The sequence below is a fragment of the Molothrus aeneus genome, unplaced genomic scaffold, assembly GCF_037042795.1.
Source record: "Molothrus aeneus isolate 106 unplaced genomic scaffold, BPBGC_Maene_1.0 scaffold_35, whole genome shotgun sequence".
Lineage (NCBI taxonomy): Eukaryota > Metazoa > Chordata > Aves > Passeriformes > Icteridae > Molothrus > Molothrus aeneus.
Genome location: NW_027099016.1, coordinates 3,980,172 through 3,997,163, shown reverse-complemented (window position 1 = coordinate 3,997,163; position 16,992 = coordinate 3,980,172). Strand labels below are relative to the sequence as shown.

The 16,992-nt window shown below is 53.9% G+C and overlaps 1 protein-coding gene across 1 annotated transcript; it reads right to left on the bottom strand.

The window, feature by feature from the left end:
- Positions 1–7,621: 7,621 nt before the first annotated feature.
- LOC136570610 (zinc finger protein 271-like) lies at positions 7,622–13,301 on the bottom strand. The gene is given in 5 exon segments (XM_066571064.1): positions 7,622–7,743; positions 9,499–9,541; positions 10,437–10,524; positions 10,589–10,934; positions 12,116–13,301. Coding segments are annotated over 5 exon segments (1,785 nt in total).
- Between the last annotated feature and the right edge of the window lie 3,691 nt (positions 13,302–16,992).

The following is a 16,992-nucleotide window of genomic DNA, read 5'->3' as shown; positions in this document are numbered from 1 at the left end:
AGGGAGGGATGAGCAGACTGGAAAAGGCCGGCACAGGAGGCTGCCCGGGAACAGCTGCCTCCCAAAGCACCCTTGGGATGCTCGGGAGCAGACCAGAGCTCTGCGAGTCAGCCCTGGGAGAGGTTTGCCCGCCCGGCCCAGGAGCAATGGTGCCTTTTTCTCCCTGCCAGGGAGATGCACCGTGTCTCCATCATCTGGTGTTGCGGCATGGCATCCTGCCTCTTTGACCTGCTCAGCCAAGGCATTTCAGACTGGGAGCTGCCCGCCCTGGCCTTCCTGGTGGAGGTGAGCCCCATGGCCAGCGCTGCCTGGCTGAGCTGCCTCCCAGCCCTCTGCCCTCTCGTAGCCGCAGCTGCCTGGGACGCTGCCCGTGCCCTGTGCTGCTGCCTTGGCTCGGCCCTGTGCACTTCTGAGCTCCTGCCAGCTGGGCACCTCTGTGCCTGCTCTGTGCCTTTCAGGTCCTGGATTGCCTGGACTTGAGCAAATGCGGTAAAAAAGTCCTGGAGATCTTGACAAGGCACCTGCAGAGCGAGTCCAGGCAGATGCATGGCGTGGCGCTGCGAGGCCTCGTGGTGCTCACCTCGATGGTAAGAAGGAGGCAGCAGCTGAAGCTGTGCTGGCAGCGTGGGGCTGGGGCAAGCAGCCCCTTGGGCTTAGCTGGGCTTTGGCAGCTGTGGCAGCTGCTCCCAGCTCTCCAGGGTCGCTGTTCAGCTGCCTGAGTGCTTTGGGACAGGCCTTCGGCCTCTGAGCCCTGCAGCAGCAGCAGCAGCAGCAGCAGCGTGTGGTTGCCCAGCCTTGTTTTGCACACAGGATCCAAGCGTGTACAGCCTGACCGAAAGCCTTGGGAAGCTACTGTGGGATAGGGATGAAGACATCGTGGAGAAGACCCTCATTGTGCTCAGCCTCCTGATGCTGCAGAAAGACCTGGCAATAGCCAGCCCCATTGCCCTGCAGCTGGCTGAGGTGCTCTGGCACCACTTTGACAATGTGAGGCTCTGTGCCCCCAGCCACGGGCACTTGGGTGCTGCCTTGGGCCTGGGCACGGGGAGGCCTGGAGCAGCTGATGTGGAGGGCTTTGGCTTCCTTTTCAACAGGACAACAGCCTTGTGCAGCTGCTCTCCATTCGCCTCTTCCAAGACGTGATCGCCTTGGTAGTGGCAAAGGGAGAAAAGGCCCTGAAGAAGCACGTGAGCAAGAGCCTGCTCCCACTCTTCTTCCACTGCCATGATGAGAATGGGTGTGTGGCACAGGTGAGGCCTCCTGGGTGTCTCCATGGAAGGAGCTCAGCTGTCTCCCCAGCCCCTGGCACCTGACGGGCTCCAACCTCCTCCCGGCCCTGGCACAGAGAGGCGGGTCCGGTGCCCTGGGCTGCGGTGCCATCTCTGGGTCTCTGCTGCTCTGCAGGCCTCTCGGGAAACGCTGCTTTCTGCAGTAAGCTTCCTGAAGAGGAAGGATCTCAAGAAGCTGCTGCAGACGGATCAGATGTGGAGATTTGCCGAGTGCTTGGTAAGGACAGCCTGGAATGCCCAGCCCAATCCCTGGAGAAGCCGCCTGCCCGCGGCGCCCAGTCTGTGGGGCTGGCAGCTGTGGGCCCTGCCCAGTGCCGCAGGCAGGGGCACCAGCCTGCGCCCCACACGCCGCTCCCTTGCCTGGGCCGTGCGGGCTCTTCTCCAGGCTCCTGTGGCCCCAAGGCCGGGGCCGATGGAGCCCCGAGCCAGCCGGGCTCGGCTGCGGGGCGGCACCGCGGCTCGCCGGGCCCTCCGCCCCGTGCCGAGCCCGGCGCCTGCGGCTGCTGGCCGGGCCTCAGGGCTCTGTGGGCAGGGGGAGCAGTGGCGGCCGTAGGCAGCGCCCGGCCCAGGGGCAGGGCCCGCATCAACCCTTTCCCTCCGTGCCCCGCCGCTCTCTGCAGCTGGCAGAGGACAGGAGCCGAGCGGCCGAGCAGCTGCGCCTGGCCCTGCCCTACGTGCGGAGCGCACAGGAGCCCCTGCGAGAGGCGGCCGTCAGGTTCATGGGTGAGCGCCAAGGCCGGCTCCCTCCCCGGCCCGGCCCGCCGCAGCTCGGCCCCAGCCCCGCCTGCTGCCCCGGCAGCAGGATCCGGGCGCGGGCATGTGCAGCCCCAGCGGGGCTCGGCATTGCTGCTGCCGCCCTCTGGCAGCCGTGGCCTGGGGCGGCAGCGTGCGCCAGGGGCCCGGGCTGAGCCCTGCCGGGCCAGCAGGGCGTGTGGCCTCGGGGCTGGCAGCGCCCGTGGGCGGCAGCTGTGGCTCTGAAGGCAGGACACGCTCTGTGTTCCCCAGGGATGGCCGGGCGCTTCCTGACAGGGCAGCAGCCGCACTTCCGCATCATCTGCAGGGGTGAGTGCGGCCCGCGGGCTCTCGCCGGGGGCTGCCGCTGGCACCTGCGTTCCCTGGCCCGCCCGCCCACGGCTCCGCTCCCTGCGCGCCCCAAGGTGCCCACAGCACAGACACCTTGCAGCCGCCTGGGGGACATTCCTGGCCAGCAGCTGCCAGCTCGTCCTTCTTGCCTCCTGCTTCCTCCAGGCCGTGCCAGGAGCTGCGTGCTATGCACGAGCCTGGAGGCTCTCCCCAGCTCCCCGCAGATCCAGCCTCTGACTGTGCCTCTGTTTCTCTCTCGGCAGCCCTTCAGGACATGACGGATGACACCAGCCCTGCCATCTCATGCCTGGCGCTTCAAGCTCTGGACATCCTTTTAGCTCTACAGAGCGTTCCCTGCTCCCGACTCCAGAAGATGCGAGACCAACTGCGCCGCCTCTGGCACTCGTGGCCTTTGCTGTGTGGCCGCGGCTGAGTGTCCTGCTGCGGCGCTGTGCAGAACTGCTCCGGGAGGCTGCGTCTGCTGGGGCCACCTGAGCCTGCGGGGAACACCTCTCCTCTGCCAGCACTTCCTTTCCCTTCACCCCCTAGAGGAACATTAAATTGCTGTTGTTGGATAGCCGCCTGTCCAGGAGCTTTCTCTTGGTGCAGAGTGTCTTCAGGCCAATGGGGAAGAGGGGGAAAAGGCTGCTTGGTCTGTGCAATTTGCCCAAGCGTGCGGTGTGGAAGGGAAAGTGTGGAAGAATGGCTGGAGGAAAAGGGCCATGGATCCGTGGAAATGTTGTACAAGCAAGCCCCATGATAACTGAGCATACATGTTAACTTAGCAGCTTGGCATAAGTGGGCCGCACTTAGCAGAACCAGGCCGCACGCCATGATAGGAAGATGCTGTGTCCTGCCTGCTGACAAGGTCGAACAGGAAAGGACAGCAACGAGAATAGAAACCATAAAGTATGCATAACCACAAAGTAGGAGGAATATGTAAATGTAATCTCTTGCTTTAAACCAAGAAACTCACGACAGGTATGAGCAATTAAACCAATAAACTAAAGACAAGTATGCATAATTACTGGAAAACAATATAAAAGTACCGGTGTGCTCAAGATAAACTGAAGCTTGCTTTACCAATCATATTGATTGACTGCTTGTCTTCCCTCGCCGCCATCAGGAGGGGGCTGTGGGATGCTGAGAGGGTTGGGAGGGGCTTTGGTGGCTCCTGGCCAGGACCAAAAGGGATCGGGGGGAGGTTTCAGGGGGTCCTGGCTGGGCTGGGGGCCACAGGGAGGGCGCTGGGAGGGGCTGGGGGTGTCCGTGAGAGGTTTTGGGGGTGCTGAGCCCTGCGGGCCCCCCAGAGATGCCGCCGGACGCCGCCCGCAGCAAGATGCTGACGGGCATCGGGGGCTTCGTCTTGGGCTTCGTCTTCCTGGCGCTGGGGCTCGGCTTCCACAAAGCTCTCCACATTTCCCCCATTTTTCTGTTGAACAAGCATGGTCTGATTAAATGCAGCAGATACCGTCTTTTGCACCATGTTCTGTAGGCATATGCAAAAACACGGCAAAATTAATACTACTAACAAAGCTATAATGCCCACTATAAAGCTGACCTTAACAATAGAGTGTAACCATGATCCCAGGCATAAAGATTTGAGCCATCCATCAATACCAAAGCCTGATTCTACCTGTAGGTTTCCAGTTAACTGCTCCAGTGTGGAGAGCTTTGTGGACAGCTGGCCAGCTGAGAAAGGTCACGTCGACATAATAGCGTTGGTTAAGTTAGAAGGAGGCAAGTCTAGGATTCAGCAGTCAGTGTCCAACCACTGACAAGGACATTGTGCCCTTGGTGCAACAACAGGATAGAGGAGAGGATCTTTTGCCAAAAATATGAGGATAGTTTCAGCAGAATAACCACAAGAATGTAGAAGTAGTAACAAAATAACCATAAGAATGTAGAAGTAGCCGTGGTTGACCAAGAAGTAATTAACCAATAATGAGCTCAGCTTTGCAATATGTATAAGCCACATTAACACCAATATAAATATGTGTGAACTGTCAATAAAGTTGGAGACTTGCTGATCACACATATTGAGTGCCGCATTTCTTCCGCCGATCCAACAAATTCCCAGTTTTGAGTCACCAATGCAATCACCTGTAAAGCCTGAAAATATGAGCTCTCATTCAAGGGCTTCCAGGAACACTTAAACCTACAGCAATTCTCCTTCAGAAAACCACAGTAGCTATGTCTCCTATAGAAAGACCAGATAAACCTCTCAGTAACCAGAATGACCCTTTTGTTCCCCTTTATGACTCGCTGAGAAAAAGAATAAAATGGGATTGGACTTCTTTTCAAGAGGAAACATTGCAATTACTGATTTTTGAAGTGACAGCTCACCAAGCACTGGACCCTGTCCATCCCACAGATCCCTTTCAGCTGGAATACGGATTTGCCTCCTCACACCTTTCCGTTCATATACGGCAGCGGGGTCCTGAGGGTCTGACAAAGCCTGTTGGTTTTTATTCTCGTGGTTTCAAAGATACTGAAAAAAAGGTACACAGTCTGGGAAGGGGGGTTGTTTGTGGTTGGCTTGGGAAAAAGTAAATGTAAATGATCACAAATTGATAATTGATGCACTTCCTGCTACACAAAACAACGTTTCTTTGGCTCTCAGCTGTATCCAGGCACAATTGTGGATGCAGTCAGTTGCTGCCTCAATGATAAGAGAAGGTGAAGAAGGCACTTTTCCCACTGAAATTCGGAAAATAATTTGGGACAGTGCCACTGACTTTGAAAGAGAATTCCAATCCTGGTGGAACCTGGTGAATTTTACCTATGAGCCCATTTCAAATACAGCCACAGCTTTTGTGTTAACCATACACAACGCCTCAGAGCATTTGATTTTCCCTGTTATAGCATTAGAACTGAATTACAGCGGAGCTGTTCTCTATCCCATAGAGAATGGGCCCGTCAAATTGGTGAGAAATGGCAAACTGTTAATTTGGAATCTTGTATTGTCCGAGAACAACAAGGGCTCATCTGTGAAAGCAATGCAATCATAGCTCAAGACATTCGTTTAGACACAGAGCAAAATATCTGTCATTTTGAAATTTGTCCTAACAAGACTTCTGAAACAGTCCTTATATACATAGGCAATAGATGTGCATGCTTAGAACTGCTTGTCATTTGTATTTGTAGAAAACGTGGTAGGAGATACTAAAAATCTTTCAAATTTCTGTGCTTGTAACTTTACCAAGATTGCAGGATGGGATTTCTCTTATGAAGCTCCAGTTACCTCTCACTACCTATTGCAATCCAACTACACACTGATTCACAAACTGATGCCTACTCCTATTGGGATGGATCTCACTTTGGTAAGACAACTGCTGCTCCATCGAGACTTAGTTGAAATCCTTGAGAAGATTGAGAAAAACGCACAGAAAGCCCTGGTGACTGCTCATCACAATGTGAGACAGATACCCCGTGTCATGGAAAGGGTGGAGAAAGATGCCCAGCACAGGGGGTGGGATACTCTTTTAGGTGGTCTCCTACTGCCACGGGTGTCCTGAGCAGTCTGTGTCATCCCATTGTTATCCTTTTGATACCAATTCTGCTTGGTTTTATTTTATCAGCAGTCCCATTCGTTATGAATTGGAGCATGAAACAGCTGACAAGATTGACGTCTATAGTTAATGCACACAACTTGGCTGATGTCCCATGCACTGTGAACATCCCCAAGCCTTTGACACAAGGCAATTATGAATGAAGCATATGAGTTTTGGAATAATCCTTAATTTCCATTTATGATTTTGTGAGAATTTCGATTTTTAGTGAATTGTTTTAGAAAATAATTTTTTAAAGTTAATGCTTGTATTATGATTTGTTTATTGCTTTTGCTTTTGATTATTTGTGACTTGGTTTAACCATTTGAAAATTGTTATAAAAGTAATATTGTTTTAATTATTCAACCATTTGTGAAAATTGTTATGATAATCAATATTAATTATGCTTGTTTATTGTTCCCCTTTTTCCCCTCCTTTCCCTATCCTTTCTTTTCCTTCTCTCTCTCTCTTTTTCCTCTCTTTCTGTTGTCCCTATTTTCCAGGTTATACTACCAACACACGGCGAGTTCTGCAGACCCATCAGCAACACTCCAGAGTTCTGCTGATGAAGATCCCTCAAGACAATCGTGAGTCACGGGGTCGTGTGAGAGTCTGTCCGAATTTTCCCTCATCTGCCTCACGATCATCATTGGGGACCACTGAAGAGAAGACCCCCCCTGTCTTAAATCTCTGGCTCCAAAGGAGAAAGTCATGTGCCTGAGACCTGAGAGCGTTGCCAAGCCATTGTTTGCACAGGTGTTGTTTGCTGTGTGCTACACTGAGCCCAATGAGAAGAAGAAGGGGGCACCGTGCCCTTTGTGCAACAACAGCCTTGGGAGCTGTCCCACCTCTCGGCCTGGCTGGATTCTCCTGAGTTCTGGGTGGTCCCCCCACAGAAGATCCTCACCTGTTTTACAACCACCGTGACAGACAGACTGAGATGTAAGGAGCCTCTCCATCAAGGACTGAGACACGAAACCCCCATGTGAAAAGGCCCCTCTGCTCCTTCCAAGGACTGGGACTGAAACCCCCAGCCCGGGGCAGGTGTGTGGGGGAGGCAAGCTGACCAAAGCGAGATGTTAGCCTGCAGGTTGTGACCGCTGGAGAAAGAACACAATGGCTCTCGTTTACTGCTGAGAGCATGGACTACCTGTTACATCTATTCCTTATTGTATCTGTTTCCCCCTCCCCAGCAATTTCCAATAGAGTTGTCATAATAAAAACCTCTGAGTTAGCCAGAGACTTCGAGATCTCCCCGACGTTACAGGCGGATCCTCGACTGGACTGGACCAAAGGACTTCGTCTCTACGTTTGGTAGCTCTATCCCCCTCTTTCTCTCTCTCTCTCTCTTTTGTCTCTCTCTTCCTCTATCTTTTTCTCTCCCTTAATCCCTCTCGCATTTTGCTGTGGTCATTCAATAAAGGTGCATTTGTTTCGATTATCATTGCAAAGCCCCTTGTACCGTGTCGGTTCTTTTTGCACCCTGAGATCAAATCCACGAACCATCACGCAACCCGTCCGTGAGGACGGATCGTGACAGCCCCCGAGGACTCCTCCTCAAATTCCCCCCCAAAGCCCCCACAGCACCCCCAGACCCCGCTAAAACCCACTCAAGTTCCCCCCAGACCCTCCCCAAATGGCCCCCAAACGTCCTCAAGACCCCTCCCCAAATTCCCCTCACAACCCCTCCAGGACCCCTCACCTGTTCCTGCGCCTCCTCAGCAGCTCCCGGAGCCCCCCGTCCTCTCCCAGCGCCTCCCCCGCTCTCTCCAGCGCCTCCCGCAGGACCCGCCCGAGCCCGGGGCGGCTCCCGGGGGTCCCTGAGGGGGTCGGGGGGCGGCGGGGGGAGAGGGGGCGCCCGCTCCATGCCCGGCCCCGGGGTCAGGGGGCGCCGCTTCGGGCGCGGCTCTGATTGGCTGGATAGGGCGCGGGGAGGGCGGGAAATGCTGAGAGGAGACGCCCGGTGATTGGTTGGTTTCGTAGAGGGCGTGGTGATTGACAGAAGAGGGGTGGGGGAGGCGGGCTTTAGCGAGGGGAGATTGAGGGGAGATTTGGCACGGTGATTGGCTGGTTCTGCTCGAAAGAGGCGGGAGTTGCTGAGGGGAGACCTGCGTTGATTGGTTGGTTCGGCATGTGAGAGGTGGGTGTGTCTGAGGGGAGGCGTGCAGTGATTGGTTGGATTGGCGCACGGGGAGGCCGGTGTTCCTGCGAGGAGACTCGCGGTGATTGGTTGGTTTGGGGCGGGGTTTGCCGTGATTCCTTAATTTGGGAGATAAAGCGTGGTGATTGGTTGGCTAGGGGCGGGGTGCGCCGTGATTCATTAATTTGGGATATGAAGCGCGGTGATTGGATGGTTTGGGGCGGGGCGTGCCGCTATTGGCTGGGAAAATTCCGGGATTTTTGAGGGAACATTTCCAGTTTTTTGGAAAAAAAGGCTCAGATTTTTATGCAAAAATTCCCATATTTTTGCAGGAGAAACATTCCCGGATTTTTTGACCCCACGTGACCCCAAATAACCCAAAAAACCCCAAAGCACTCGAAATAAACCCCAAATAACCCCCAAAACCCCCAAACAATACCCAAAAGTCCCTCAAATAATCCCAAGCAAATCCAAGTAACCCCAAAAAAACAAAAAAACCACCCAAATTAAACCCATAAAACCCCAAATGATTTCAATTACACCTAAAAAAATGCCATATACACCAAGATAAACCCAAAGAACCTGAATAATTGCAAATAAGCCCAAACAAACCCAAATACTTCAAAATAACCCCGAATAAACAAATGACCCAAGTAAAACCCAAATAAACCCCAAGAAACCCCAGTTCCTCCCGTCCCCACTCCAAAACAGGTCCCGACCAATCAGAACGCGCAGCACTGATGACGATCCACTCGCTGGGCAGAAACTCAGAGCACTGGCTCTGCTCAGCGATTTTCAGCCAATCAGCGCCCGGCCCGACTCTGACTCATCAGTTGCCAGGCACAGACCAAGGCCTCTCACTGCGGTAAACACTCACAGACCGCGCGGGGTAATTTCCAGCCAATCAGAGCGTGTCTCGCTGATGACTCATCAGTTGCCAGGAGTGCAATTTGGGGAGGGGGGAAGGTGACCCTGGGGAGGGGCTGGGGACCCCAAATTAATGCAAAACGGGGTCGGGACCCCAAAACGGAGCAGGAGGGGCCTGGAGCCCCCAAAACCAAACACGGGGTAGGGGACTGGGGGAACGATCAGAAAGGGGAAGGAGAATGGGGAAAAGAGGGGGGTGGGACCCCAAAAATGAGCTGGGAGGGGGATGGGACCCCCAAATTAAGCTGGGAGGGGGGTGGGACCTCCAAAAAGGAAGAAGGCAATTTTGTTCCTGGGATATGTAAATGAGTCTATGAATATGTAACAGGGTGATATCATGGGAGACAAGGACCATCGAGCAAAGGTTGTTATGGCCACCAAGGCCTCCCCAGTTATTTTCAGGGACACCTCTTAATTAATCTGGTTTTAATTCCATCAGCCTGTTACATATTCATAGAACCTTATGCATATCCATTGCCTAATTTACATATTTCAGGAACTATTTTACATGGCCCGTCCTTGGGGGTGTCTCCCCATTTCAGGAGCCTCCACTGAAATGGAAAATATAAACCCGCTCCCTTTGAAAAAAAAATTATTATTATTATTATTATTATTATTATTATTATTATTATTATTATTATTATTATTATTATTATTATTATTATTATTAATAATAATAATAATAATAATAATAATAATAATAATAATAATAAACTATAAAAATTACAATTAATTTTGAAATTAACGGGCTCTCAGGCAAAGATATGGGAGTAGAAATACAGTTCTTTATTAGGAAAAATTAAAAATACAAATGCAGTAATACAAACAAAAAAAAACAGTGACAGAGTCAGAATCCTCTGGGAATCCAGTGGACAATGAGGCTGATCCTTTGGGAATCCAGTGGGAAAAGGGCTGATCCTTTGGGAATCCATTTCTTACCCCCCAAAGACAGGACAAAAGCAGGGCCATGGAGTTTTTATAAGGTATCCTAAGGGTGGAGTTGGGGTTTGGGTCAGGGGAGGAGTTCTTAGCAACACAAGAAGGGTGAGATCAAATTCCTGCCTCTTAGAAACAGCAGCACTCCACACAGAATGTGTCCCTAAACCCTGAATTCCCTCTAAAAAAAATGAGAAATTATGGAACTTCAGATATATTAAATCAATTTCCTTCATTTAACCCAGTTTGGGGTGGTTTTAAAGCATGAAAATGAAGCAGACGAAAACTAAGGCCAAACCAAAAGGAGAAGCAGCCAGGTGTGTTCCCAACATGGATCACAGGGAATGTGAGTGACCAGGGCTGTGCCCAAAGTGCCTCCTCCAGTGGGGGATGGAGCTGGAGCAGCGCACGAAGCTCTGCCCGCACTCGGGGCACTCGCAGGGCTTCCCTTACCGGTGCCTCCGTTGGTGTTGGGTCAACTGAGAGCTGCTGGAGAAGCTCTTCCCACACTGGGGTCACTCGTAGGGCCTCTCCCGTGTGGATGCGCCGGTGGGTGATGAGGGTGGAGTTCTGCCTGAATCCCTTCCCAGTCAGGGCACTGGAAGGGCCTCTCCTCTGTGTGAATCCAATAGTGCAGGAGGAGACAGGACCTGGTCTGAAACCTCTTCCTGCATTTATCACACTCATAGGGCTGTTCCCCAGTGTGGGTCCTCTGCTGTGTGATCAGGCTGGAGCTCTGGCTGAAGCGCATCCTACACTCAGAACACTTGTACGGCCTTTCTCCAGTGTGGGTCCTCTGGTGCCTGATCAGGCTGGAGCTCTCTCCAAAGCTCTTCCCACACTCCCCACACTCGTGGGGCCGTTCCCCAGTGTGGATCCTCTGGTGCCTGATCAGGTGGCAGTTCCACCTGAAGCTCTTCCCACACTCCATGCATGTGTGGGGCTTCTCCCCATCATGGAGCTGCTCATGGAGCACCAGCTCCGAGCTCTGGCTCCATCTCCGGCCGCCTTCCCGGCCCAGGCTGGCTCTTTCCCCCTCACATCCCCGCCATCTGCGTTTGCAGCCCCTCCTCGTGCGACAGCTCCGGGGCTTTTCCTCCCCGTTGGCTTCCTGCGCCGTGGAGCCGCTCAAAACGGCCTCTACCACCAGGTTCTGCTGCGGGGATTTGTCCTCCCTGCTCTCCATGCTCAGCTCCTGCTCTGGGGGAGGAAGGACAAGGACGGGATGGGATTTGCCTCCGTGCCACAGGCAAGGGCAAAGAGATCCCCTCAGGGCGTCCCTGGCAGCCGCCACCGGCACCCCCCGATGTCCCCCCATGGGGCCTTTTCCACTCAGCCTTGGACTTCTTCATTCTCCAAACATCCCCCCAAAAACCCCAACCCAGGGACCCCCCCGGGATATCCGGGCCCAGCTCCCCCTCCCTGCTCACCAGAGCCATGGGGGGGGCGATGATCCCACAGGTGGGGGCTGCGAATTCAGGCAGGGATCGAGCGCGGCTCCTTCAGCTCAGCCTTGATTCGCCTTTCTCCCTCCTCTTCCTCTTCCTCTTCCTCCTGCTCCTCCTCTTCCATCCCCCATCCCATTCCTCTGTGTTATCCCCACCTCCTTCTCCTCTTCCATCCCTCCCCTTCCATCCCTTCTCCTCCTCCTCCCCGCTAACCCCACCTGCTTCTCCTCCTTCCATCACTGCTCCCTCTCTGCCTTCATCCCTCCTCTTCCATCTCCCCTCCCCCTGCTCCTCTCCCCTAACCGGCTGGAACCCTGAGAGTTCTGTTTGCTATCGAATACATTCCACACACCCAGCCCCACACAATCCCCATCCCACCGCTCCAAAATGGGATCCCACTTTTCCCAATCTCCCCCCTCACCCATCTCAGCCTGGTGGCTGTGGAATTGAGTGAGTTTGGTGTGGGATTGAGTTGATTTGAGGTGGGTGTGAGCACTTTTGGGGAAAGATTGAGCTGTTTTCACTGAGATTTGACTGGTTTTGAGGTGACAGATCTATCCCTCTTGGCTTTTGCAGTGCAAAGAGATGCAAAAGAGAGAAACATTAAGGTCAAACCAAAAGGAAAACAAGCCAGGTGTGCTCCCAACATGGATCACAGGGAATGTGAGTGACCAGGGCTGTGCCCAAAGCGCCTCCTCCAGTGGGGGATGGAGCTGGAGCAGCGCACGAAGCTCTGCCCGCACTCGGGGCACTCGCAGGGCTTCCCTTACCGGTGCCTCCGTTGGTGTTGGGTCAAGTGAGAGCTCCTGGAGAAGCTCTTCCCACACTGGGGACACTCGTAGGGCCTCTCCCCTGTGTGGATGCGCCGGTGCTTGACAAGGGTGGAGTTCTGCTTGAATCCCTTCCTGCAGTCAGGGCATTGGAAGGGCCTCTCCTCTGTGTGAGTCTGATAGTGCCGGAGGAGATAGGAGCTGGTCTGAAACCTCTTCCTGCATTTATCACACTCGTAGGGCCTCTCCCCTGTGTGGATGCGCCGGTGCTTGACAAGGGTGGAGTTGTGCTTGAATCCCTTCCCACAGTTGGGGCATTGGAAGGGCCTCTCCTCTGTGTGAACCCGATAGTGCCGGAGGAGATTGGAGCTGGTCTGAAACCTCTTCCTGCATTTATCACACTTGTAGGCCCTCTCCCCTGTGTGGATGCGCCGGTGCTTGACAAGGGTGGAGGTGTGCTTGAATCCCTTCCCACAGTTGGGGCATTGGAAGGGCCTCTCCTCTGTGTGAACCCGATAGTGACGGAGGAGACTGGAGCTGGTCTGAAACCTCTTCCTGCATTTATCACACTCGTAGGGCCGTTCCCCAGTGTGGATGCACCGGTGCCTGGCGAGGGTGCAGTTCTCCTTGAAACCCTTCCCACACTCAGGGCATTGGAAGGGCCTCTCCTCTGTGTGACTCTGATAGTGCCGGACGAGACAGGAGCTGGTCTGAAACCCCTTCTGACACTTGGAACACTCATAGGGCCTCTCCCCAGTGTGGAGCTTCTGGTGGCTGATCAGGTTGGAGCTCTGGCTGAAGCTCTTCCCACACTCGGAACACTCATAGGGCCGTTCCCCAGTGTGGGTCCTTTGGTGCCTGATCAGGTGGCAGTTCCACCTGAAGCTCTTCCCACACTCCACGCACGTGTGGGGCTTCTCCCCATCATGGAGCTGCTCATGGAGCACCAGCTCCGAGCTCTGGCTCCATCTCTGGCCACCTTCCCGGCCCAGGCTGGCTCTTTCCCCCTCACATCCCCGCCATCTGCGTTTGCAGCCCCTCCTCGTGCGGCAGCTCCGGGGCTTTTCCTCCCCGTTGGCTTCCTGCGCCGTGGAGCCGCTCAAAACGGCCTCTGCCACCAGGTTCTGCCACAGGGATTTGTCCTCCCTGCTCTCCATGCTCAGCTCCTGCTCTGGGGGAGAAAGGACAAGGACAGCATGGGATTTGCCTCCGTGCCACAGGCAAGGGCAAGGAGATCCCCCCAGGGCTGAGCTGCAGCCGGGGGCCGTGCTGGGATGGGAGATGGAGCAGCACAGAGGGGAAAGGGGCACTGACTTCCTCCTCACCTGCCTCAGTGTCCCAGGGCATCTTCCTCTTCCTCGCAGCCTCCCTGGGGTTGCCAATGGGAAATCCTGGTTTGGGGAAAACAAGGGATGAGCGCGTTTGTAGGAGCGTCGGGGGGTAGGACGGTCGGGATGGACGGAGACGAGAGATCTCTGCAGTCAGGCCATGGAACTTGCGGTTTATTGCAAAGGGCCTGGGTGCAGGGCCCTGCTTGGAGCTGCCAGGCACAGCTCGGAGCAGGCCCGAGAGAAGAGAGGGGTAGAGAGGATGAGAGGGTAAGAGAGTAAGAGGGGAAGAGCATAAGAGAGTAAGGTTCCTGTTACAATACAATAAATCTTCTTCTGTGTTGAATATTCTATTTCTCACTAACCAAGCTAGTACAAGATACAAATCCTATAGCATTTACATACAGCCTGTAAGAATCATTACATCACCATACTGTGTTACATTTTAAACCCTAAAACCTCCTCTTTCGACCCCTTCTGCTGAGCTAGTAGGGTCTGCTCTGACCCTTGGATCGATCTGCAAGCACAGGGAGTTGTTTCATCAAAAGGGGATTACCTTCAGCCAGCCACACCATTGTTTCCAGCTGTTAAGTAACTAAGGTATCTCAAAGCTTGCTTTCATTTCAATCTTCCTTATACTTTCTATATTCTCAAAATCTTTTGCCAGACAATCATATTTATAAGGCTTTCCTATTTCATCTTCCCCAACACACATTGAGTTTGAAGGTCCCTCTGCCCGAGTCCATCTCTACAAGTCACCAGCCATCTGGGCACCAGAAAAACCTCCCAAACACCAAGATTCAGCCCTGAATAAGCCTCCCAGGAGTTCTCCGTCCCTGGACCCATCCCTTTGGTGTTCGGGGGTTCCCCCTTGTCCCAGCTGCTGGGGGTCACGCTTGGATTGGGGGTCCCCCTTCTCCTCGGTGTCCACCCTGCCCAGGCTGCTGGCAGTCCCAGCAATGCCAAAAGCTCCCCCCGCTTCGCTCTCCCCATTTCGGGATGCCGGGGCTGTTTGGGAGGGATGCGCTGCCCTGCCCCGCGGGAGCCACCAGCGCCCCTGCCGGCCGTGCCCGGAACTGCACCCAAGGGGAAAGCGCCGCAGCCGAGAGGCCGGGACTGGCTCCGGGCTCTGTTTGTTGTCACTGCCGGAGCTGGTGTTCTTTGTTTGCTTTATTTACACACTAGAAAAGAACTGCTATTCCTATTCCCATAGCTTTGCCTGAGAGACCCTTGATTTCACTATTCTAAAAATTAAGAGGGAGGGGCTTTGCATTCTCCATTCCAAGAGAGGCTTTTTCTGCCTTCCCAAGCAGACACCTGTCTTGTAAAGCAAGACAAGCACCCACAGGCACTGAGGGGGGCTGCAGGAGGGGCAGAAGAAGGCCCGGCAGCACTTGGGCACAAAGGCACAGCAGGTGAATGCAAGAAGGGAGCAGCAAAAGGCCAAGCTGAAGGCAAAGGCCAGGGCAGAGTTCCTACAGCCCCTGAGGGATCAGCCCCAGGGCCCAAGGGGGCCCCAGCACCCAGGGCACGGGCTCAGCCACAAGCACCCGGCAGAGGCATTGCCCTCCTCGGCAGGGGACGGCCCACCCAAACAGCCCCTGGCAAGGAATCAGGGCTCCAGCTGCAGGGCACAAGGACACTGCAAGCAGAGACAGCAGCACCCTCAGGACCAGCAAGTCCACCCCTTGATGGACATGGATTGGCAGGGCTGTCACAGCTCCCATCACACCAGGGACCCTCCACACTGGAGCCCTTGAGAACATTCAGCTCGGTCTGCATTGAGAGGAGGCCTCTCCTGATGGACACAGGAGCCTCTCAATCCACTCTGAATCTTAGACCTAAGGGGAAAAAATGCAAAAGATTTGTTTGATTAGTGAGGGGATAAGTGGGAAAGATGTATGGTTTTATTGAACCACTATTAGTAGATCTGGGAGATGGATTGGAAATGCATGAAGTTTTATTTGCTCCTAATTGTTATCATGATTTACTGGGAAGGGATTTGAGCGCTCAACTCAGAACACAAATTAATATTATAAAAGGTGATACAGAGGCCAGTTCTGTTGTACCTCTGAGTCAAATGTCTGGCAAGGCCTATGCTGAAGTGAACCCAGAAGTGTGGGCAGCCCCAGGGAAAAAGGGAAAATTAGATATGGAGCCTCTCCAAAGTACTCTGAAGCAACCAGGACAAGTGGTGTCTAAAAGCAACAGCCTGTTCCAGGGGAGGGAAGGAAGGGGAATCAGACAAAGCGCAGGTCACTGCCCCATGCTCAGCTCAACCCAAGGAGCTCTGGGTGCCTGTAAGAGCCTGGCACTGAAATGCCCTGGGCAGGAAGGCTTCAATATCTTCTGCTGACACCATGGCACCTAACAGGGGGGCAAAAGCAATTCTGACTGCTTCAGCAAGCACTGGATCAGAGATCAAGGTATATTCTCCCACAGGAAGCTGGGCTGGCACAGAGCCTGCCCTGGGACTTTGCTGTTGCCAACACCCAGCCAGGACATCGGCTCCTGCCTAAGGAGTGCAAAGCAGCACCACTGGTGGCCAAGGGGCCCATGCCAAGTGTCCCTGAGGCCAGAAACAGCCGCCAGCACAGCTGAACACGGGGGGACCCCTCAGCCTGGCCTCAGGGGCTCTGAAGCCCCGGAGATTTGCACTTCCCGCCTGCAGCAGGACCATGGGAGCCCCCACTGAGCCTGCCCTGAAGGCAACGCAGCAGCAGCCAGGGCTCCACAGCGGGCCAAGCCCCTGGGCCTGCCCACAGATCCTCTGCTCAAACCCTCGGAAATCCTGGCCACCCTCCTCTGGCACCTCCAGCCACTGCGGCCAAGCCTTGCTGCCACTGCTGCAGCTTCAGCGCTGGCTGGGCCTGCACTGCCACAGCTGCTGGGGAGCACCACGGCACAATTCCACTCTGGGGCTCACTCACAGCCACACTCTGGGCTGACTGTGACTGCATTGCTGCAAAATGTACCCATTTTGGTTCTTTTATATCTTCTTTCTCTAATCAGGCTTGGTTTGTCTTTGCCTTGGGGAAAGGAAATTTAAAGGTTTTATTTAAGGGATGTTACACCACTCAAGGGAGATGAGTTCAACATCTCAACAGACTGGGAATAGCCCAAAAGACACCCACAGAGATAACGACCAGCAACAAAACATCAACGCCCAGCAGCAAACAGCAACCAACAGCTACCCCAGACACTGCCCCCGGCACAGCTGGAGACACCTGGTCTGGAAAAGGCTGACAAGGAAATCCAGGTGTGTGGACTGAATTCACATCAGAGGGGGAAGAAATCCGGGTCCAACAGGAAACCAAATACTAAAAACTTACACAACTTGGAAACAATGAACATTAAAGCAGGGGATTTAGATTGGTTCAGACTACATAAAGTTTAGGAAAAATCTAGTAAAACTCACATGCCATGGAATGATTTTCTCTGCACAGCCAGGGTATTTGTGAAAGAAATTATTTCTGTTGCACATCCTGGCCAGAACCAAGCAATGCCTTGACTCTCTAAC